General features: G+C 41.6%; 1 protein-coding gene across 2 annotated transcripts in view; it reads right to left on the bottom strand.

The window, feature by feature from the left end:
- Positions 1-24,723, bottom strand: part of Ide (insulin degrading enzyme) — a 94,305-nt gene that overhangs the window by 41,368 nt on the left and 28,214 nt on the right. For both annotated transcript variants that reach the window (XM_041661209.1, XM_041661208.1), the window contains exons 2-9: positions 22,590-22,774; positions 21,000-21,207; positions 17,255-17,424; positions 7,926-8,048; positions 4,637-4,749; positions 4,056-4,218; positions 1,279-1,371; positions 816-907 (exon numbers count right to left, since the gene is read on the bottom strand). In XM_041661209.1, coding sequence (XP_041517143.1) covers positions 816-907; positions 1,279-1,371; positions 4,056-4,218; positions 4,637-4,749; positions 7,926-8,048; positions 17,255-17,424; positions 21,000-21,207; positions 22,590-22,774 — 1,147 coding nt within the window. The remainder of the gene's footprint in view (positions 1-815; positions 908-1,278; positions 1,372-4,055; positions 4,219-4,636; positions 4,750-7,925; positions 8,049-17,254; positions 17,425-20,999; positions 21,208-22,589; positions 22,775-24,723) is intronic.

Below are 24,723 nucleotides of genomic sequence, written 5' to 3'. Positions count from 1 at the left end.
CCCTCTCAGAAAAATAATAATAAGCCGGGCAGTGGTGGCACATGCCTTTAGACACAGCACTCGGGAGGCAGAGGCAGTCAGATTCTCTGTGAGTTCGAGGCCAGCCTGGTGTACAAGAGCTAGTTCCAGGACAGGCACCAAAACTACAGAGAAACCCTGTCTCAAAAGAAACCAAAAAAAAAAAAAAAAAGAAAGAAAGAAAGAGAAAAAGAAAGAAAGAAAGAAAAGAAAAATAATAATAAATAAAAATAAAATAATAAATAAAATTGAAAGACAAATACTTTATGTTCTATATATTAAAAACAAAAAAGCCAGATATGGTGATGCGCACCTTTAATCCCAGCACTCGGGAGGAAGAGGCATGGGTAGAGAGTTCTGTGGGTTCGAAGCCAGCCTGGTTTACGTAGTGAGAGCCTGTCTCAAAAAGGGGGATGGGAGGGAAATGGAAGCTTTTCTACACAGATAATAAAATCACTTTGAAGAACATAATATTATCCATGAAACAACTTATTGTTTCTCATAGCGTTCACTGTAGAGCTTCATCACCAGATCTAAGAACAACAGACTCTGTGCAGCTTCGGGCAGAAAGCAGCGCAAACCCTGGGAAGGGCCGGCTCTCCTCCAGGGACTAAATAGTGCCCCAACTAACAAGCCAGTCTGCCACTCCTAAGCCTTAACTAAAACAACTATGCATTGCAACATTTAGACTTTAGGGGAAAACGAAGTTTAACTGGGCCTTAAAGTTAAATTAGTTCACATATATTGGTTTTTGAAAAATAGATTCCTTAAGAAAATTTTTGGTGAAACAAAAGTACCTTGCACTCTTGGAAAACCCATTCTTGAGGTCCTTCTGCACGTAGCTTCTGAATGTATTGAAACATGTGCAAAATTATATCTTCAACATGTACTGGAAAAAAGGGGCACACTTAAAAACCATTCAGTCCTTGAATCCTTCAAGCATGGATCACTCCTAAGGGAAGTCAGGCAAGTGGAGGCGGTCCCTTTCAGAAAATGGAGTCCTCACCTCCCTGAGTCTGGTTCAGATATCCCCCACACAGCCCTCTGGACTCACAGATATGTGACAGAATAGACAAGTACACACTTTACCAATAAAACACAAAATCAATTATTAAGGGGTAAGGATTATCACAAACAGAGGCCAAGTTACACATGAAAAATACAATGGAGAAAGTGTATGAACTAAAGCGTTTATGACTTTTCAACATAAAACAAACCTATGGCATGAGGAATTACAAAATAAATCCAACCAATACTTACACAACCCTTCTTCAGTTAAGTCTACATTGATGATGAAAAACATAAAACCCCGGGCGCCTTCCTTTTGTCCACCAACCAGGGTATTTACCCAGCCTGCAACATTCCAAGAAAAAGACAACAAAGCTAAATGTGTGGCTTTTCTTCTTAAAAAACTGTATTTATTAGTAGTAGTAGTATCTATTTTTGGTTTTTCAAGACAGGGTTTCTTGGTAGCTATGGAGTCAGTCTGGAACTAGCTCTTGTACACCAAGCTGGCCTCGAACTCACAGAGATCCGCCTGCCTCTGCCTCCTGAGTGCTGGGATTAAAGGTGTGCACCACCACCAACCGGCCAAAAAAAAAAACCAAACCAAAACAAACAAACAAAAACAACAACTGTATTTGTTATCATGTGTGCATGGAGTATGTGTGCATGGTACACACGTGCAGAACACAAGGTGAAGCTCAGAAGACAACCTTGTAGAGACAGGTCTCTGCTTCAGCTCTATGTGGGACAAAGGGATCAGACGCAGGTCATCTGCCTTGTGCGGCAAGCACCTCCCATGATGTCACATGATGCCAAGCCTGGCTTCCTTATAAGAGATTCTAAAATGCTCATACTAGAGCTAGGGATATAGCTCAGTGGTAGAGTGCTTCCTTTACATATATGAAACCTTGGTTTCAATCCTGAACACTACATATGCACACACAGAATCCCTATTTTTCTATTTAACATTTTAAAAATATTAATTACGTGTGTGCATATGCATACGTGTGTGAGTAAGCTGAAGTTATGGGTGCCTATGAGCTGTCTGAGGAGTGCCAGAATCAGAGCTCTGGATCTCTGATAAAGACGTAAGTGCTCAACCTTTCTAACGCTGCCTGCAACCCTTTGCAATCCTGCATGTTGTGATGATTCCTAGCCATATAACTATCTTCATTGCTGCTTCATAACTGTAATCTTGCTACTGCTATGAATTGTAATATAGATATCTGTGGTTTTTTGATGGTCTTAGGTGACCCCTAGGAAAGGGTCATTCAGCTCTCAGAGGGTCAAGACCCACAGATTGAGATCCACCACTCTAAGTCATCTGTCCAGCCCCAGCATTAAAAGAATTTAATTCTGTGTATATGTAGGAACACGCATGAGCCACAGTATGCAGGCAGAGATCAGAGGACAACTTTTGTAAGCTGATTCTCTCATCCCACCATGTGGGTTGCAGGGTGTGACTTTAGGTCATCAGGTTTGATAGACAGCAGCATCTTTACTGGCTGAACAATTTCACTGGGCCGTGGGAAAGGATAGACAGGAGTGTTGTTGCTTTTTCCATCATTAGTTTTTTTCTTTTTCTACTTTCATGGGTGCTAATGCATGCTTACATGTGTACGGGCACATATATGTGGGTGCATGTATATGTAGGGGACCAAGGTCAAAGTGCTAGCATCCTAAGTCACTCTTCTGCCTTATTCATTGAGGTACTGTACTATAATCAAACCTAGTAGTCTCTCTAGCCAGTTTGTTCTGGGGACCCCTGACTGTCTTCTGAAACTGGAATTTTAAGCTGACATGTGGGCTCTGGGGAATCTGAACCCTAGTCCTTATGCTTGTATGGCAAGAGCTTTAACCACTGAGCCACCTCCCCTGCCCCCAATTTTTTAATCGCATATTATTTTTCTCTCTTTGAGCACACACACATGTGTATGTGGGGCGGGGGGAGGACCATTTGTACCTCAATATGCTGTGGAAATCAAAGGACGGCCTAAGAGAATCAGTTTCCTCCTTCTACCCTAAGTAAGTCTTGGAGACTGAACTTACATGGTCAACCTTGGCAGCAAGCCATCTCACCAGCCCTGAAACAGAGATTAGCTATGGAGTTTGGGCTAGACTGGAACTAGCTTAGGCTGGCCTTGGACTTGCTGGAATTTAGGTGGACATCACTACTGCATCCAAGTAATAGCCATACTATATAGTTAAAGAAATTAAAATGGATCCTGCAGGAAAAGAATTAGCCCAAAAAGCAAATCAACCCCCAACAGGAAATAGACATGTGCTTAAATGTATACAGTAGCACACAGTAAGTCCTGAATGGGCTTTGAAAAGAATCTCCATTCTACGTCCCACAACTTTCTGATCTAATGGATTGAAGTAGGTAAATAAGCAATGTGGCTGGCCTCTGCCTTTCAAGTGCCTTTAATCCCAGCACTAGAGAGGCAGAGGCAGGTGGATTTCTATAAGTTTAAGGTCAGCATGATCTACAGAGTGAGTTCCAGGACAGCCAGGGCTACACAGAGACAAAAAACAAAAACAAACAATTAAAAAACAATTGGTACAGCTATGGTTGGGGGGAAAAATCCATCACAGGCCTTTCTTTTTTGATTTGACAGACTGGTCTGAACCAGTGGCCCAAGCTGGTCTTGAACTGGTGATCTTCCTGCCTAGGCCTCCTGACAGGCTGGATCACAGGGATATGCCACAGCACTCAGCCGAGCTAACATCTTAATCCTTCTGTACAGCGCAGCTGAGTATATGGCCCAGGGGCAGACCATTTGCCTAAGGTACAAAGGTCTGGGTCCAATTTCAACACACATGATCATAACTTTTGAAATAGCTCGCCTTCACTCATCTCGATGGTATACAGGTTTGTGGAAGGAGCCCCAGACAAAAGGAAGAAACACTAACAATGACTGCTTCACTCAAGATCGCAAAGTGTCATCTAAAATTCTTCCTTCCTAGGTGACAATGAGGGACTGAGTGAAAGATGGGGTACTACATTCGGGGTGCTGCCCAAAAACACTTACCCTTTGACTTTAGTTCTGACAATAGGCTCCCAGGACCTTCATGCCCAATTAGATGACCAAGATAATGACCGGGATTAGATTTGTAGTACTGCTGAAGGTCTGGGATGGGAAATGTTACATAAAGATTCCTAATATCCTTAATAGGTACTATTTTATAAAGTTGCTGGGGAGGAAAAAAAAAAGACAAAAGACAAATCACAAAATGTTTGCTACATATGACGCTTACAGCATGAAATACTTACTGATAATGAAAAGTACTGGTTTTGGTTAATTACCTGCCAGACTGCGAAAAAGTGACAACAAAGAAATAAAATGAATCGGGTTCTCTTTCAGTGCGATTTTATTATATGGGCTAAGCGTGGTGCCCTAGATCCTGAGGCAGCTCTGGATACGTGCCTTCTGGCACTGACAGTTTAATAGCCTGCCAAGGTCACAGCTACCCAAACTGCTCTAGGCATGCAAAGATCAAAACATGCTGGTGCGTTGTTTATTAATACACATTCCTAACACACATAAAATTGATTTGATTGCCGTGACAATTACATTCACAAAGGAAAAAGAACGGAATTATGTGCACGTACTCTAAGATGTTCTTCTTGGAAAGGGTGTTCGGGAAATTCAGGCAAAGGGACATTTTTGTTCTCCACTTCAGAAAATAACTTCACCACCAGGTCAGTCAGGTCATCTAAAGATTCTACAAGAAGCAGAGAAAAAGCAGAATTTACCAATCAGAACTTGAAGCACAGATAGGATTTCAGGCCTTAGAACTTCTGAAATGTTTCATAGTTTTAAAAGAAAAACTTGGAAAAATAAAACAAAAGGCCCCTGTGTGTGTGATGAAGATGAGCAGTCAGAGCCCACTACCTACACCACGTCGGAAGTCTCTGTGCAACACCGAGAGCCGTGTCTGACCCACAGCCACTTTTGTGTAGGTGTAAATATCCAGACATTCCTCACAATACCTTATTTTGCACATATATTATCCATATATATATATATATATATATATACCTTGTAACAAATGTAAAACAAATATCAAAGACAGCAGAATACTAGCTGTGTTCCTGGCTGGCTTGAAATTTACTTTGTAGATCAGGCTCACCTGGAATTCAGAGACCCACCTGCCTCTGCCTCCTAAGTGCTGAGATTAATGGTGTATACCTCCACAACCAACTACTTAGATGTATTTAGGAAAATGTGCGTAGCCAGACAAAAGGCAGACCAGGGATTAGTTGATATATGACAAGTGAACTGGAGAATAGATGGAATATATTTGATGCAAGAGCTGTCAGATGGCCTGTCATCCCAACTAGAGGCCCACTTTGGAGTTTATTGAGTTCTAAACCAGTCTGGTTATTTACTTCTTTAAGAATTGAAGGAAAAAAAAAGGTTAGGGGACATCTTTATGCATGGTGGGCTATCATGTTCAAGTACTAATGACAGTGGAGTCCTTCAAACAAGGTTCTACCAAATACGCTACAATTCTCTGTTTTTCTACCCTTAAAGCACAAACCACAATGGAGTTTAAAACACACACACACACACACACACACACACACACACACACTTATTTATTTTATGAGTGTTTTGTCTGCATGTATGTATGTGTACCACATGCATGCCTGCGGCCTATGGAAGTCACTAGAGTGTGTCAAACGCCCCTGGAATTGAACCTATAGATGGCTGTGAGCCATCTGTGTGAATCCTGGGAACCGAACTCAGGTTCCCTGCCAAAGAATAAAGCACGGAGCCATCTCTCCAGCGCACACAATGGTAACTTTCTAAAGGTAAGGCGTCTGAACCATTTGGCTTTCCCACCAAGCTGAGAGCGCCCAAAGCGCAGGGAACTTTGTGATGTCTGTGCTTGGCAACTTCGGTGTCTATATTTGATCATTACTTATTTGACAAATGTTTGGACAGTTGGTGCCGCTACAGCTAGAACAGCTACAGCAAAGACAGAAAACAATGTTTTTGTTCTTTTGTGACAGAGACCCTTACACATGGCTAGTTTTCCTCTCATCCCCATCTATTGAGGCAGTAAAAGATGGTATCTCTGCCTCACGTCTCTGTAACGTGAGGGCGCCTCCCTGAGAACCCACAACTCTACTGAGCTCATGCAGAAGCAGTTAGGTTGGAAGTGACGTGTACTGACCAGGAAAATGGAACATCTGATCTTTTTAGATCCTCACGCTATCACTTCCGTTAAATCAAAAACACTGAGGGCAGAGCTCAAGTTTAATTCAGCTAGTGCCATTAGGTTGCTGTGGGATATTCGATCACACTGTGAACCTTGAGTTTGCATTTGCACTAATTAAATAAAACTAACCTAGGGTCAGGAGGCTGCATTAGCTACTAGGTGACAGAAAGTAATCATAGCACTTCAGAGGGCATCAGGAGAGAAGAGACAGACAGACACAGGAAGTAGTAGGGTGGGGTTTGGAGTAGTGCAGCTTTTTCTGGTTTGGCTAAATGGAAGCATGGGTCTTTCAGAAACCCCAACAAGGAAGAAAAGTTAGCTAATTGTGATCTAGCCTCTCTGAGTTAGCGGGTTTTCACCCCAGCCTTTGAATCTTGAGTCTTATTTATAAATAGAACAATAGAGAGTTAGTTAAAGTTACCTTTAGAGGCAGCTGCAGAGCCAGTGCCTGTGGGAATAGGATCAGCTCCAGGCCGCAGCCTGAGCATACATTTTTATCTGAGATACAATATAGCTTTTAGATACCCATTTGTCAGGACTGGGTTCTACATATCCGGTAATACTGAATATTCTTGGCCAATATATCTTTAATAGGCAGCATTATAAAGTTTTTTAAGTTATATTTATTTACATGTGTGCATACACACAGAGGTGAGAAGACAATCTCTCCAGCCCCCATCTCCATTTCACAAACGCAAAGTCAGATATTTAGAAAAGTTCACTAACTTCCTTAGTTCACAGCCACAGGGGTAACTAGGCAGTACATTTGGTCTTCAAAGTCAGGCTATTGAACTCTACAGAGTGTAAGTTCTAACTGCTATACCACATTCATACTTTTTTTTTGGATTTTTCGAGACAGGGTTTCTCCGTAGCTTTTTTGGTTCCTGTCCTGGAACTAGCTCTTGTAGACCAGGCTGGCCTCGAACTCACAGAGATCCGCCTGTCTCTGCCTCCCGAGTGCTGGGATTAAAGGCGTGCGCCACCACCGCCCGGCTTACATTCTTTTTATCCATTTTGTCTTGTATCTAAACCAACCATAACTCTTTTAATTTTGGGCCCGGTTCCCACCTATAATCTCAACGCTTGAGAGGCAGAAGCAGGAGGACTATCATCACAAATTCAAAGCTAACCTAGTCTACACAGTGAGACCCTGCCTCAAATAATCCTAAAAATAAACTGTCCTTCAGAAAGACTAGGGCAGCTGAAGGTCCCACTTACCACTAGCAATACAGAATAGCAGCCACAACCAAATCCAGCACTACTTAAAGTAAGGCAAAAACAAAACAACAGTTTAACAGGGAAACAACATATTATCACTAATTTCCACCTTAAAAACAAACCTTTGTTGCTTACAAATACTTCCATCTATCTATTGTCTTCTGCAGTTTCATTAACATGCAGACTTTGTAACTACTGTAAGATCAAATCTTCCTCCATTCAGCCTTCCTTACTGTAGTCAGAAAGCCCACCAGTAACTCGCATGTGCTTCAGGTCTCCACTTCTTCTTGGAAGACTGCAGGCTTAAGTAAATTTCTCATCTGCAGATCATTTTCAAGACTATGAGCAGATAAATACCGATACTTCAAGCCCTGCTAATACTTTGTAAAAAGTCAAAATGGACAACAACTAAAACCCACTCCACTAATTGTCTGAACGGTCTGAAGAGTTCTTACCTCGACCTAAAACACAAATAGCCATCAGATTGGACGAATAATATGTAGAATGGAATTTCAGGAGTTCTTGTCTTACATCGATGCCTTCTTGGTTGGGGCGAGTCTCTAGAGTATATTTGTTGCCTAAAAATGGATAAAAAGCATTTCTTAGAAAAGGCAAAATTTGGAAATATTATAGTTTCATTATGACTCAGACTTAAGAAACTATAAGATGGACAAAAGAAACTAAGACATACTTTGTTTGAACATAAAGCAAATACACAGGGCAGGGCAATACGATAAAAATAGATTATTAATTTTATTTATATATTTGTTTGTTTGTTTGTTTGTTTGAGGCAGGGTCTCATTCAATATGTAGACCAAGCTGGCTTTGAACTCAGCCTTTGCCTTGGAGTTCTGGGGTCAAAAACTACACCTGGCTAACTAATAATATTTTCAACTAGGATTTTTCATAAGAGCTACAAATGTTACATGAAAGCTATGCTTTTTAGGCTAGACATGGTGGCACATGCCTATAATCCTAACAGTTAGAAGGCTGAGGCAGAAGGACGGCAGCCGAGCCAAGGCAGTTTCTTTATTAACCAATGAAAGTAACACATAGACAGATGATCCTCCTCCATCACACAGTGAGTTTGAGGTCAGCCTGGGTTAAACAGTAAGACTGTCTCAAATACAGCAGACGAATAAAAAGCTTGTTAAAATCTTCAGAGGAGGGCTGGAGAGATGGCTCAGAGGTTAAGAGCATTGCCTGCTCTTCCAAAGGTCCTGAGTTCAATTCCCAGCAACCACATGGTGGCTCACAACCATCTGTAATGAGGTCTGGTGCCCTCTTCTGGCCTGCAGACATACACACAGACAGAATATTGTATACATAATAAATAAACAAATAAATAAATAAATATCTTCAGAGGATAGGCATTATGGCCATTTTTAGATAAAATGAGACCCACTGGCTTCCACTCACACTTGCTTTGGTTTTCAATTCCCCGTGCTTCCTATAATTAATTGAACGGACTCACTGGGGAATCTTTTTGGAATTTACCAAGTTACTTGTGGGAAGAAAAGAACAAATTGGCTATTTTGAGAAGAAGCATTAAATTTGTGATTTTGAATTCTCATGGGTTCATCCAAATTGGGAAAAATCGGCTGCGGTGACATTTTCACAGCTCTCCTGTGATGCACATGGCACGCCGGTGTTAGTGCTCCTGTGAGAATTAGGGTGAAACCGCGTATCAAAATCAGCGAAGGTCTGTAGTAAAGACCGTGTACATCGAGGCTGCCGTACAGTGAAGGGTAAAGGAGTAATCCTGGCTCATGCACATATCACACAAAAAGATGCACGCATTCCAAATGGGGAAAAAATTAACACTATAGCTAGAAAAGTGGAGAAGAAAGCTGAATAAATGGTCCAATGACCGCTTCCCAACCCAAACCCACATGGAGGGGACAATGTGAACACAGTTGAGATGAAAACTAGCAGTCCCTCTCCAGGCACACACTGTTCTAAATTAGTGCTAATTAGGCTGAGTCACTTGTACAAATTAAAATGCTGCTACTTGGATCTTGACTCCTACTTGGCTCGGTCAACATTAAAGCAAGCCCTAGTTCTGGACCAAGGACATCAGGATGCTGACTGTGACCCTTTCACCCTAGGTCTGCTGGGAGAAATCCTGCCTTGGCTGGCATTTGGGACACTCAGGAATTCTTGGGAAAGACCTCCAAACATCTCAAAAGGGTTGTGTGTCTTATCTGTAACTGGGTGACAGGAAGACATGACTGGTGGTCAAGGGCAGGATCGATCCCTGACTGCCCACTATGAGACAGACATCCTAGGAGCTTAAGAAACAGAACAGGAGGCTGGGGTGTAGCTCAGCAGTCGGAAATGCTTGTCTAGCATGTGCACGGCACACCCTCAACACCACAAGGGGACAAATGTGATGTGTATGTGTAGAGGGTTTTGAAAAGTATAAAATCCATTAAATGCACTGTATATTTTCATTTTAAGTTTTATTTAGTATAAAAAGTATACAAACTTAGTGTTAATATTCTGTAATTTTCACTGTAACAACGATTTGAAATTATATTTAAGACAAAAAGTCTATAAACAAGTACTAGAAATCCAAATTTTAATTTTTCAAGAAAATAAAACTGACTTCCCCCATATAGTTTGAGGCAGCAATGTATTTCTGCTATGGTGAGAAGAACTCAGTATGATGTCTTAGATATCTGTCTTAGAAACGATAGGTATCTCTGGGTTGGAGAGATGGATCAGCGGTTAAGAACACTGGCTGCTCTTCCAGCACCCACATGGCAGCTCACAGCTGCCCGTAACTCCAGTCCCAGGAAATCTGACACCCTCTTTGGACCTCTGTGGGCATCAGGCACACATATGGTACACAGATATGCATTCAAGTAAAATACCTATACACATAAAGATAAATACAAATTAATTTAAAAAGAGAAACTACAGGTGTCTCAAATGACCTGTGTAATAATAAAGGTGCTCAAGCAAAGGCCATACTAACAGCACAACCGTGACAGCCCTCGGTGCTCTGAAGACCCAGGGTTTAAAACATTATGCTAGTGGTGCTATTAACTGCAGTTAGTGGAACATTATAGACTTTTAAAAGCCCTCTCTTGACGGCTTGATATGGGATGTCCTTTTGTATATGTGTTGCTTTTATTGGTTGATGAATAAAGCTGTTTGGGCCAATGGCTTAGCAGAGTAAAACCAGGCAGGAAATCAGAACAGAGATAGAGAGAGAAGGTAGGCAGAGTCAGAGAGACGCCAAAGGAGAAGGACACGCCAGAACCCTACCAGTAGGCCACAGCCTCATAGAGATAAACAGATTGATAGAAATGGGTTAATTTAAGATGTAAGAGCTAGCTAGAAATACACTAGAGTCATTGACCAGCGTTGTAATTAATATAGTTTCTGTGTGATTATTCGGGTCTGAGCAGTTGGGAAAGGAAAGAACAGTCTCAGTCTCCTTCTACAGGGGTTGGAGAGATGGCTCAGAGGACCTGGGTTCAGTTCCCAGATACACAGGATGGCTTACAACCATAACTCCAGCTTCACAGGGAACCTGACACCCTTTCCTGGTCTCCTTGGGCACCAGACACACATGTGGTGTACATACACACATGCATATAAACACATATACACATTAAATAATAAAGTTAAAAATTTTTAAATCTTTTCTTCTTGGTATTCTAAAACTCCTGGAAGATACTACAGCTCTTTTATGCACAAGAATTTCCTTAGAAAATTTAAAGGAGCAATTCCACTATAATTATATATTAGTAGTATAAGATATGTGTCCTGAAAAAGGACTTCAGGAGAATCTCCTAAGTGTTATCACAAAATACCTCTACAATTGACTGATTCGGATCTTGTTTTTATTAAAATTTCAACTTTTCCACAGCTATATATCCCCAAAAGAAACAAGGAAAGGAAGAGTGGAACTCTACGGTGGATGACTTGTTGAGCAGTGCTGGGGCTAAGTTCCATACTCAGTATCATAATGGGCGGCGGTGTTGCATGTCTTTAATCCCAGCACTCGGGAGGCAGACGCAGGCGGATCTCCAAATTTGAGGCCAGTCTGATTTACAGAGCAAGTTCCAGAACAGTCAGGACTACAAAGAAACCATGTCTCGAAAAGAAAGAAGGAAGGAAGGAAGAAAGGAAGGAAAGAGAAAGGAAGGGAAGGGGAGGGAAGGAAAGAAAGAAAAGATAATTTTTTAAAGAAATAAATGCCCATTAGCAGCTTAGGTGTGATGGCCCCACTGCTCTCTCCCAGTATAGCTAACCTGTAATTTTACCTTGTTTCTGAAGAAAATGTTTAACTACTTTGGGAAAATAAAAGGAAGGAGAATAGGGGAACAGGAACACAAAGCCCATGGGAAAGCTTAGAGAATAGTAATGATTAAGTCAATTAAAATATACCATGTATTCACAAGGATTGTGTTACTCATGGCAGGGAACCAACACATTATTTTGAATATTGGTAACTGAATAGAAAGAATGAAAACACTTATCCTGCTTTCTGAGCAATAATTGCACCACTGGCCCAAACAGGAGAAAAGAGGATTTTTCTACTCACAGTATCTACAAGCTAATGAAGAGAGAATTAATAATAGAATTAAGAAAATCAGAATTAGGGAGGGAAGGCATTGAGGATCAATACTATTTCACAGAGAGGCAAACACCGTATGCCCAATGGAAGAACATCATTATCTATGGCAAAACTGTCACTTCAAATAGTCAAGGACAAGAAGTCAACACTAGCCCAGAGCGAGCTCTGCTTGCTTCTGATTGGCCCAGTTGGCAGGAATGATGCTGTTGTAGTGTGCTTTAGGCTGCAGGTCACTGCAGGCACATCACTGAATATTTATATTGAATTTTGTAAAGAATTCAGATAAAGCACTGAGTGGCCACTGAAGGAAAGATCTAATCCTATGGATCACACCTATTCCATTCATGTCAGAGCAGTACCCTACTTTTGTTTGTTGTGATAAAGTTTTGTGTGGTCCAGGCTGGCCTTAGACTCCCTAAGTAGCTGACGATGACCTTGAACTCCTGATCCTCTGGCCTCCACCTCCCAAATGCAGCAATTAGAGGGTACACCATCACACACCTCCATATGTTTTTATAAATGATTCTCAGAATACTGTTTCCTTGCTACAAGCCTGCATTGATAGGATACTTTATTCTAAGCAGCTTTGCAAAGTGGCTTTGACCCAAATATCTGTGACAGCAGGGACAGGACAGACCTTCAGCTCACAGCAGCCTGAGGGAATGTGGGCATCTGCCAGCTAGGGCATAAATCTGGTACTGAAAGATCTGCTGGCCACAGATTATGAAAGACACAGTTTCTCACCTCTGTGGATACCAGTGGACTCAAAACTGGTATTTGCAGTCATGAAGGTGCTGCCCCTTTAGTTCTGGCAAAATGCAAAAGGGTGAATAAAAATGTCTCTTAGCTGCTGGGATATCCGGATGGACAGAGGTACAAGGAGTTATCAGGAACTCTTTCACTGGAGACCCCGCAGCCTGGTCAGGGTGAAAGCCATTTCTCCTCTATCCATATCTACAGCAAGTAAAGAAGTCCTTTGCAGTTTGGGGACCATAAGGCAAGGATTGTCAGAGGACTGAGTTCCAGGGGAGTCTTGCTCTGTCTGCCATTGTTTTGCTGCCTCGAGGCATGACCTACTATGTGAATAAAACACAGCCTGAACTGGCACATTAGAGGAACACCGGAGAAATGAGACAAACGCCTGCTCCTGGCTCCTCAGAACGTTCCTCAGTGTGGGGCGGTGAGGGCTGTAAATTTCCTTTTCGCATGTTTACTTGCTTTGACCCTTTTCAGAAGAACATTGTGTTCATTTCAAGTCCCTACTACAGTCAAGTATACTGCATTCTAGTGTCACCTCTGACGTGAGGTCTAAAGAGAATCTACACTCAGCCTTAGTCAAGCGAACAGATAATGAGCTTGGGGTGGTAGCACACACCTTTAATCCCAGCGTTCGGGAGCAGAGGCAGGAGGATCTCTTCTAATTTCAGGCCAGTCTAGTCTATGGAGACAGTTCCAGGCCAGCCATGGCAACAGAGTGAGATTACGTTTCAAAAGTAAAGAGTGGGCTGGAGAGATGGCTCAGAGGGTAAGAGCACTGACTGATCTTTCAGAGGTCCTGAGTTCAATTCCCAGCAACCACATGGTGGCTCACAACCATCTGTAAAGAGACCTGGTGACTTCCTTGCCAGCAGTACATTGTATACTTAAGAAATAAATAAATCTTTAAAAAAAAAAAAAAGTAAAGGAGTAATGACAAGAAAGGCCTTGTCATAGAACCTCACCCTAACAAAGGACCAGGAATTCACAGCTCTGCACAATACCAGCAGTGTCAAAAGTCTTTATAGATGGCTGCATTATGTAAGCAGAAATCTGATCCTCAAACTGCACTGCAGCTTTCGGCAGTGTGACTGAAGGCCTCCTTTGTTAGTGATGCTGCAATGTATAAACCACGTTCTTGGATTATTACAAAAGAGCATGATGATTAAACTGTTCATTGACTGAAACCCAAAAACCCCAGTGGTTTGGATTTGTAGCACAAATCAGCTACCGCTAACTGGATTGTTGCTAGAATTACAAACCACCGAGTAGAACCGGCATGGCCACGATGAGGAGTCAGAGTGGAATCCCATGCCTGGGACTGAGAGTCTCTACTTTGTATATAATTGGAATTGAAGCTCTTTTTCTCTCACTGGCTTTATCCTAAATCAAAGAGCTGCTATAAAAATCCCACCTGTCTGCATAGTTAATTAAAAACAAAATTGATTATACTTGGTCCAAGTACAGCAAAATAACAGCTGGTTTTATTTATGTATTTTATTGAGTATATATACTGTGTGTGTGTGCATGTGGTCAGAGAACAATTTGCAGGAGTTATCTCTCTCTCTCTCTCTCTTTGTCTCTCTCTGTCTCTCTCTCTTTTGTAAAACCACCTCTCTTCTTCTACCACGTGGTCCCAGGGACCAAACTCAGGTCAGGCTTAGCAAAAAGTGCCTTGACAGGATAAACCATCTTGCTAGCCAAACATCTGGTTTGAGAATGGGATACACCAGAACTCCAGTTCAAACTATATTCAGAATAAAAGCTTTGGAACTAGTTCTACATTTCTTGGCAAACCTAATCAGATTTAGGGGCTGAAGAAATATCTCAGTAATTAAGAATGCATACAACTCTTACACAGAACCCAAGTTCTGTTTCTAACACCCATATCAGGTGAACTAGTTCTACATTTCTTGGCAAACCTAATCAGATTTAGGGGCTGAAGAAATATCTCAGTAATTAAGAATGCATACAACTCTTACACAGAACCCAAGTTCTGTTTCTAACACCCATATCAGGTGACTCACAACTGCCTATAATTCCAGTTCTAGAGACTTGACACCCTCTTCTGGCTTCCACAACCACTCACACACACGGCCTACACAGAACACACTGATACACACACACACACACACACACACACACACAAATGATGACCAAAATGATCCATCTACACAAATGCTATACTTAAAATCAATTATTCCACAGAGCATGGTGGCACACACCTTTAATCCCACCACTTGGGAGGCAGAGGCAAGTGGCTCTCTGTGAGTTCAAGGCCAGCCTGGTCTACAGAGTGAGTTCTAGGACAGCCAGGACTATATAGAGAAACTCTGTGTCAAAATACAAAAATGAAAAAATTAAGAATGTTTTTTAAAAAAGTTAATGATTCCTTTAAAAGTATTAATTTCTTTGTATTCTATTCTCTGTACTAATAATCCAGTAATACCACCAATAAATATATCTATAAATCCTTTCAAAAATGAATCAGATTCAACACCTGCCATTTTATATGAACACAAAAGTTAGGATCAAAACGGAGAAGGACCTAACAAAGGACTTCTAGAAAACAACACAGAGAACCTTCTTGCTATTGGCCATGCCAATGACTTTTTTGATACCATATCATAGATTCAAGCTATATAAATGGAACTACATCACTCTAATAAACATTTACATAGAAGAGCAAAAAGAAACTAGCAAAACAAAAAGGTAACATACGGACTGGAAAAACCTGCATATAGCAGATACGATAATGAGTTAGCAAAACTTTACAAAGAACTCTCACAACTCCATGACAGGAAAACAAACAGCTGGATCAAATCATGGGCAAAGGAGGCCAGATGTAGAGGCGCACGCCTGTAACTACGGCACTCAGGAGGCCCAGCCTGGACTGCACAGTGAGTCAGAGGCCAGTATGGGCTACATGAGCAATACACACAACTGTAATCACAGCTCTCGGGGGCTGAGGAATAAAATTATGGCTTCAAGGCATGGACTACACAGGAGACCCTGTCTCAAAATACCAAATAAAAATAAGACAATAAATAAATAAAACACTGTATGTAAAGAAAGTACTTGTTAAAACAGAATTCGATAAAACCCAGCAAGGTATGAAAGAGATAATGACCTGGGAAGTCCTGGGTTTGCCTTGCCTCCCCCGTTGCTTCTGCTAGTGTTGATAATACCCTTTACATTCTAAGAAGTAAAAAAATAACTTGCCAGCCAGCCAACAAAGTAAGCATGGCCCCATCTATAATCCTGGAACTTGTTACATAAAATGACCTAACAATTCAGCATACACACAATTAAGAAAGTGTCACCCACAGCAGAAACACAGCCCCACCCAGAAGTCCTCCCACTTGTTTCTGGTCCACCTGTGTGTCAAGTAGAGTCACTCACTCTTGTCCTTCCTCATTTATTATTTCCTTCCCAGTTGACTACACCCAGTTGCTCTTTGTATCTATGGGGTTACAACTGGATAAACAGATCACTCGAGAATAACCACAACCAATTTTCTCTTTTCCTGTTCCAAGGCTGCTTGTGAAAATAGTCAACTGCTCCCACTTTAATTTCCATTGTCCGGGGGAAAAAAGAACCCGCAATCCGATACCAAACCCAGGACTAGAAGGACTAAGGCTTCCACTTTATCAAAATCTAAAGAACTGACACCAAAGGTACATATAGAGAAAAGGGGAAAGTCACATGGATACCAACCAGGGTTCAGATTTAAGGAGAAATAATGTGGTAATCAGGCCTGTAATTTCAGCCCTGGGAGATCAAGAGTTCAAGATCACCCATCCTCCTCCACACAGTGTGATAAAACCAGCCTGAGATACAAAAGACCCTGTCTAAAAGAGAGAGAGAGAGAAAGAAAGAAGGAAGGAAAGAACAGAGGGAGGAGAGAGATTTCTATAAGAGTACAATTAGGAAGCCACTATGCCTGCCTTCCTAACTAACTTCTACAAACACCTAATTCTGTAGTTATGGCAATTTTTCTGGATGCTATTGTATATCTAGGAAATCGTATCTAAAACTTAAAGAAATTAATTTAGAAAATAAACATACTAATTAAAATATTATCATTGTTTTATATTTTATAACAACTAAGGCATTTTTAAAAGCACAGTAACCTTGCTGGGTAATAGCTTGTAATTCTAGCAGTAGGGAAGCTGAAGCAGATGGATTTCAAGTTTGAGGCTAGCTTGGGTTGCAGGGTTTCAAAAACACAAAAACAAAGACGAGAGGGTGAAGCTTAGTTTGGAATGCTTGCCTAGCATTCTCAAAGCCCTGGATAGCTGCTCCACTCCTGAAATATGTGGACTCCGACTTGAATGAGATTCAAAATGAAATGAGAAATTATGACAGCACTATGCAGGGAACCCATGAGTCACTGCGATCCAAGAGCACAGAAGTTAATGCATGATGCTGACAAACCTGTCCCGAATTTGCTGAAGGGGTGTTTGGGATTCCCAGTAGCCTTTTCCAACTGGAAGAGTCTCCAGGCGTCGTTCATCACGTTCTTCTCGTGCTCTGAGTCGACTGCATTGACCTCTCTGTCTTTACAGCTTGCATCAAACAAGGGACACAGGAAAAACTGGGCAAACCTAAGAATATAAGACAGAATTACCAACTCGAGAACTATGATTTTAAAAGAAAAGCTTTTAAAATATTTTTAAAACTGTTAGATGGTTAATATGAATACACACGACCAGAAGAAATTGCGGTTGATTGAGGACACAGCTGAGTAACAGAATGCTTGCTTAGAATGCACAAGACCCCCCCCAAAAAAAAAATAGGGCCAGGCTTGGTGGTGCACACTTTTAACCCCAGCACTCAGGAGGCAGAGGCAAGGAGATCTCTGAGTTCAAGGACAGCCTGGTCTACACAGTGAGTTCCAGTACAGCCAGGGACATAGTGAGACCTTGTCTCATTTCTAGAAGAAAAAGAGAGAGAGAAGAAAAATACCACTGCTTTAAGAAAAAGGAATATAGAATATGGCAGACAATGAGGGCTGCTGAGAAGCCAAGGACAATGGCACTGGGTTTTGATCCTACTGAATGTACTGGCTTTTTGTGGGAGCCTAGCCTGTTTGGATGCTCACCTTCCTAGATCTGGATGGAGGGGGGAGGTCCTTGGACTTCCCACAGGGCAGGGAACCCTGACTGCTCTTCAGACTGGAGAGGGAGGGGGACGGGAGGGGGAGGGAGGCGGGGAGGAGGCAGAAATTTTTAATAAAAAAAAGGAATATAAAAGAAGTTCTAAATAATAAAAACTTTAATATTTTTACTCTAATATGTAAATTTAGAGTTGTTGATCTTTCCAGAAATGCTAAAATGAGTAAAAATATAAGTATAACTTAAGATTTGCAGTCTGACATGTCTATGAAGTTTAAGTTTCTTCAAAAGAAAGGGAAAGCAGTTGTTTTTTTTTTGTTTGTTTGTTTTTTGTTTTTTGTGACAGGATTTTTCTGTGGTTTTGGAGCCTGTCCTGGAACTAGCTCTTGTAGACCAGGCTGGTCTCGAACTCACAGAGATCCGCCTGCCTCTGCCTCCCAAGTGCTGGGATTAAAGGTGTGCGCCACCACTGCCCGGCTAGGGAAAGCAGTTGATAACTGTCACATCTTCAATGTGCAGTCAATGGACCATCTCAGCAAACTAAAGTACTTGCCATGTAAGCCTGACAATCTAAGTTTGATCTCAGGAGTCCATAGTAGAAAGAGAAAATCAAATCCCCTCTGATCTCTGCATATGCACCAAGGCATGTGCACACACTCTATCCCCTACACACACACGTCACAAGCACACATCACACTTTATCACATACTTGTATATACATGCACACTCATACATACATACATGACAGTCACAAACACACATCACATGCACACACATCATACAAGTTATCATATACATGTACATATATGCGCATACACACATAAACTCATACAAACATTACAGTCACAATCACATCACACACATACATACATCTCACATGCACACACACTTACCATGCACACATACTAAAAATTTTTTAAATGTTTTAAAAATCTTAAATGTACAGCCCGCGGTGTGCAATCTCATTAAAACTCAGGCACCTCAGGACAAACAAATGAAGTAACTGAATTTTAAAAGGTGTGATTCAAGTTTTAGAGAAACAACAGTGCAATGAAAAACCTCAAGTATGTCACAACAGTCTAAGTCATGGTTACGAGCTTTTATAAAAGAGTAAATAGTCTATGAATTTTTAATAAGCATCAATTTAACAAATAACATGGTATGTAACTCTAACATAAGCAACCAATATACCTTTCTTGAGTCCATAGGACTACTCTTCCAGAAGGCCTGAATTAAATTCCCAGAACCCAGATAGTGGCTCACAACCATCTATAACTGTAGTCCCATGAGATCTGATGCCCTCTTCTGGTGTACACCAGAAAAAAAATTCATAAACAAAAAATACATAAATAAATAAATCTAAAAAATAATGTATTTACCTAACAAAAATAAAGGAAGGAAGGAGAGAAGGAGGGAGGGAGGAAAGAAAGAATGGAAGGAAAAAAGAAAGGAAAAGGGAAAAAAAGAATAAATTGGGGCCATCAAGATGGGAATGGCATGACAAGCAAAGGTATCTGTCACCAAGCCTGATGACCTAAGTTCAATTCCCGTGGTCATATAGTAGGAGATAAGGGACTCTCACAAGCTGTCTTCTGACTTCTACATACATCCCATGACATGTGCATTACCCCCACATGCACACAAAGTAAATAAAAGTAATTTTTTGTTTTCTTTTGTTTCTGAGACAGGGTTTCTCTGTGTAGCCCTGGCTGTCCTGAAACTCACTATGTAGACCAGGCTGGCCTCAAACTCAGAGATCCACCTGCCTCTGCCTCCCAAGTGCTGGGATTAAGGTGTGCACCACTACATGTGGCTAATTTAAAATTTAAATAAAAGAAATTACACTGTCCTAATGGAACCTGTTCCATAAATACTCGCAAGACATCCTCAGGGTTGAAATAGGAGGTTGGAAGAGTCTGTATCCGAGCGGGAAGAGTGCAAGACTGAAGACTTGAACTTGGATCCAGACACGGTACGAGTCTGTAATCCCAGCACTCCCCGGGGAGCCGGCAGGCAGGTGGTGAGCCTGGTGCTGTCTGTGGTAGAGACTCTGCTTCAAGGGCAAGGCAGGGCTGACATGTAAAGTTGCCATTTAACCTCCACACGCACTCTGTGGCATCTGCATGTGCACACTCACGTACGGGATTTTGCTTTGTCTTTAATTCTATATCCACTAAGTATCACTGAGAAGTGTGAAACCAGGGAAAGAGAAGGTCTAACATGTGACACTCTGGAACATGACGTGGGCCTTAAAGAGATCTATGACACTGGCACAAATTATTCTTTCATTCTTAAAATTTTTTTGAATATTTCTGAGTGTTTTGCTGCATGTATGTATATGGACCAGGTGTGTGTGTGTCTGGGGCCAGAGGGGGGCATCAGAATCCCTGGAATTGGAGCTACAGACAGCTATGAGTCACCACGTGCATGGTGGGACAAGCCCAGATTCTCTCTGGAAGAGCAACAAGAGCGCTGAGTCATTGCCTCCAGGCCGTCACAGGTTATTCTTTGCAGACATTAAAGATGAGACTCCAGTTACAATGAGAAGGGCTCGTAAGAATTTTATAAGTCAATATAACATTTTATGGTCCTAAAGGTCAATTTACAGTCGTATAATTATTTTCTGTCTACCATGATGTAAATATGTGACATTTCTCATTAATTTTCTGCTTTTTAACACAGTTTTTTGTTTTTTAAAGATGGGATCTCACTACAAAGCCGTGGCTGTCCTGGAACTCACAGCTCTGCCTCCACCAAACCTGGCCACAAATGCCTTTTAAAACAAAAAATACTTTCTTTAATTATCTTGGGCAGGGAGGAGAAGAGGTAAGTATATGGAGGTCGGAGGAGGAGGACTTATGTCCCCCTCCATCATGCGGATCCTAGATCAAACTCAGGTCAACAAACCTGGTGGCAAAGGCACCCACTGGCCAGCTCACCAGTCCTACAATATCTTTGCTAAACTGTAAAATGGTGATATCATCTTTGCAGAAGCAGTAATTACTATTTTTATTAACTTGAGGAACTGAACACAATTCAATCTTTTGCAGGGCACTCAGCGTTACCTGTCCAGGGCTCCTTCTAAGTGTTCGTGGGAAACATCGAAATAGTAGTTGGTGTGTTCCCCACTAGTAAAGGCGTTTGAACTTCCAGCGTGCTCACTGAGAAACTGGCTGTATTCATTTTCTTTAGGATATTTCTTCGTTCCCAAAAACAACATATGTTCACAAAAGTGACTTAAGCCAGCAATATTTGGAGGGTCTGACAATGAACCTGGAAGAGACAACACACGTAATTATTAAAATGCACATGCAATTAATCACTTTTTAATGGGTTATAAGTGGTCTGAAATTCTCAACATAACACATACCAAGAGAAGCAAGTGAGGTTGCTCTAAAAATAGCATTACTTAGAAAGTAAAACAAGACCCAGGCTTTATCTAGCTCCTGCCTGGCCATCACTTACGGGGCAGCACTGGGCCAACTGAGTGGTGTCCCTGGGAAGCCTCATTTGAGGTGCAGCAGCCTCACAACTACAAAACACTCTTATTTCTAATTTTCCTTACACTGCTATTCTGAAAGAAAGTCTCTCTATGTGTCTCGCTGGTCTCAAACTCGCAGTAATCCTCCGAACTCCAAGCCCCAATTGCAAGTGTTAAAGTGTGAGCCACGACACTCAGCATAGCTGTGACATTTCAAGTAGAATACTTCTGTTGCTTCAAGTATGTCTTTTATGTATCCCTATCTTAGTCCCTTGAATACAAATTAGATATTAGTAGCCTGGTCTCCATAGTGAGATCCAGGACAGCCAGGGCTGCATAACAGAGACCCTGTCTGGAAAAAAAAAAAAAGAAAGGAAAGAAACAAAATTAGATATTTGCAGAGCACTACATTAAGGTAAGCAGTAGTTATTTGTTCAATATTACCTTTTTCCCCCATTATAAAATGTCAGTGAACTGGGAGGGGGTGGCGCACGCCTTTAATCCCAGCACTCGGGAGTCAGGCAGATCTCTATGAGTTTGAGGCCAGCCTGGTCTACACAGCGAGTTCCAGGACAGGCTCCAAAGCTACACAGAGAAACTCGGTCTCAAAAAAAAAAAAAGTAACATAAAGCTTTTATTTTAAAAAAACTATTAAAAAGAAGTAGTTTCCCATTAAGCATATTATGTGTGTAGGAGATAAGAGAACTAAAAAGTAACATTACATATAGAAAAAATGTATACACAAGAATCCATCAAATAACAAGTTCAATATACCAGAGAAAAAAGAACTGGCTTAAAGGATGGAATGAATTTCTTTGCTGCCATATCACCTAAGTTGGAAACATAACAGACTCTACTAGTAACGTGTTCCAGGCCAACCTAAGCTAACAGTGAGACCTTGTCTCAAAACACCACAAACAGGCATAGTGGCTCACGTCTGTAAACTCCAGCACTTGAGAGGCAGGAGGATCATATCAAATTAAGAGGCCAACATGGGCAACACAGTGAATTTTAGGTTGCCTAGGCTACAGAGTGAGAGCCTGTCTCAAAAACAAAACCATCAATAATAAAAATAATAACAGAAATCATAAACGTGACAGCTATCGGGTCCTGCCGCTCACGGCACCCTCTATCAAATCTGTTGCCACTGCATCACCCATGGGCTGCACTATACCTATGTGCACATCGAGGGCCGCTGACGACTTGTCCGTGGTGGGATCACTGATGAGAAGCACTTTGATACCATTGGCCAGCTCCAGTCCGCGGTATTCTCGCTTGTCTTCAGGAGACTTGACAATTTGGTCTTCTATTCTCTGGATAGCTGGATTATTCATTTTGCTGTAAGTCTTTTTTTGGAAACTGGAAAGAAAAGGATATTTGTTGTATAGTGACTGCTCTGGAGAAAAAAAAAGAAAGACCATTGGGAAAATTCATATAACACCATCCATCCCAAACAACAGAAAACCAACCAAGACACCTGGCTGCAGCTCCTGTTGGTGCAGCTTCTGCTGCTGAGGGCTGAACTGATTCACACACACAGCTAAGCTTGTTTTCCCACTGAGCCCTGCAGGAAATGTCATATTGGCTGCTTACAGGGTGTAGCTATCCTCCTCCCCACCTCACCCCTCACACCCAGCACAACAGTGTTGTTCTATGGAGCCGCTTTTGTATCTAGATAAGCACTTTGATGGGGACTTGACAGCATGGCTGGACCATGAGCTGGTCAGTGCTCCAACAACTGGGTTTTAATCACCAAGAACTACGGTCATACACATTGCAAAGGTATCTGATGGAGAGTAAGGTGAGAGATTGTGTAAGGATCCGTACTGAATCAGCCAAATTGTTCAGCCTGATGGATTGCAAGACTGGGCTGAACAGGATCGTCTGAGTCTCACATATGTGTGCTCGGAGCATACGGAACAGCCTCCGTGAAGAACAATGCTGTGAAATATTTGAAAACAAGACAAACAAGCTGCCTCATGAAAGCAACAAAAGCCAGGGCATGAAACAAATGAAAAGTCAGGCAGACCCCAAGAGATTTTTGTAGTCTGCTGAAGTGCTGACTGCCACGGCAAGAACAGTCCAGACACCTTATTTTTCAAGAGTTTCCTCAGGCTGGGGCTATAGCGCGATGGCAGAGCGCTTGTCTAGCACGAGAGGCCCTAGGTTCAATCTCCAAACAAGCATAGCGCTTCCTCTGGCAGCTCTTCCCTTTCTCCTCCAGCAAGGCCAGAGACAGTGAGAGCATAAGAACCACCAGCAAAGGAAATCCCAGAGGGTATTTATTGGGTTTGGTACAACGAAAGGATTCCAGAGTCTGGGGTAGACACAGTTTGGTTTGGTTTTGTTTTTCAGAGTACAATAAATGGTACTTTTGTCTAACTAGGAACTACTTAACAGACAAAACATTAAACCTCAAATACTAGCCAGTTCATACAGGAATCAGGAAAAGCCGAAGATATATCTGTAAGTACGAAAAGGAACTGAACCTACACTGGTACCCTGGTGTCTTAGAAGACGAGGGTAGATCTCTGAAGATTGATGATGCAGTTCAGAGGTACAAAGCTGGCCTAGTATGCATAAGGCTAAGCCAGACAATAAAAAACAAATAAATTACCAATAGCCAGACCTAAAGGTAAACCACAGGCATGGAATTAGTTGGATAGAATACTGTGCTAACCTCAAGAGATGACTCATTGGCACTCGCTACATATGCATGAGGACACAAGTTCAGAGGTCAGAACCCACGTAAATGTCAGGAAGGTGAGGTGGCTCACAGGCAATTCCAGCCTCTGAAGGTGGAGACTGGAGATCCCCAGATCAAACTGGTTAGCCAAACTAGTCACATGGCAGACTCTGGGTTTGATGAAGAGATTATTTGTCCATTTTAATTGGACAAATAATCAAGGAAGATTCTCGACATCAAACCCAGGCTTCTATATACCCACACACATACACACGTGCCCACACATATGCAAAGCTTGCATATACACATGCACACTACACATACATGTGAAAATGAGGAAGAAACCTCAAAGCATTAGGAGAAAAGTCTAGTCTGATTTTTAGCAGAACGCCTTCCTTTCTGAAATTATATATAATTATGTATATAATCAATGTAAAAGCTGGTAAACCAAAGAGATTTGCTATTAACACAGTCTCTCATATATAGATAGATATAGATAGATAGATAGATAGATATAGATATTTTTTTTTCTTCAGGAGTTGGAGTCATTCTTAGATACATAAGGAGCTCTGTTTGGAATCTAAGGCCAACCTGTTTGGTATTCTGTCTCAAATAAACAAAC

The sequence above is a fragment of the Microtus oregoni genome, unplaced genomic scaffold (assembly GCF_018167655.1).
Source record: "Microtus oregoni isolate MIOR12 unplaced genomic scaffold, Mior012 000012F_ref0000307, whole genome shotgun sequence".
Taxonomy (NCBI): domain Eukaryota; kingdom Metazoa; phylum Chordata; class Mammalia; order Rodentia; family Cricetidae; genus Microtus; species Microtus oregoni.
This window is presented reverse-complemented; position numbering and strand designations above follow the sequence as displayed.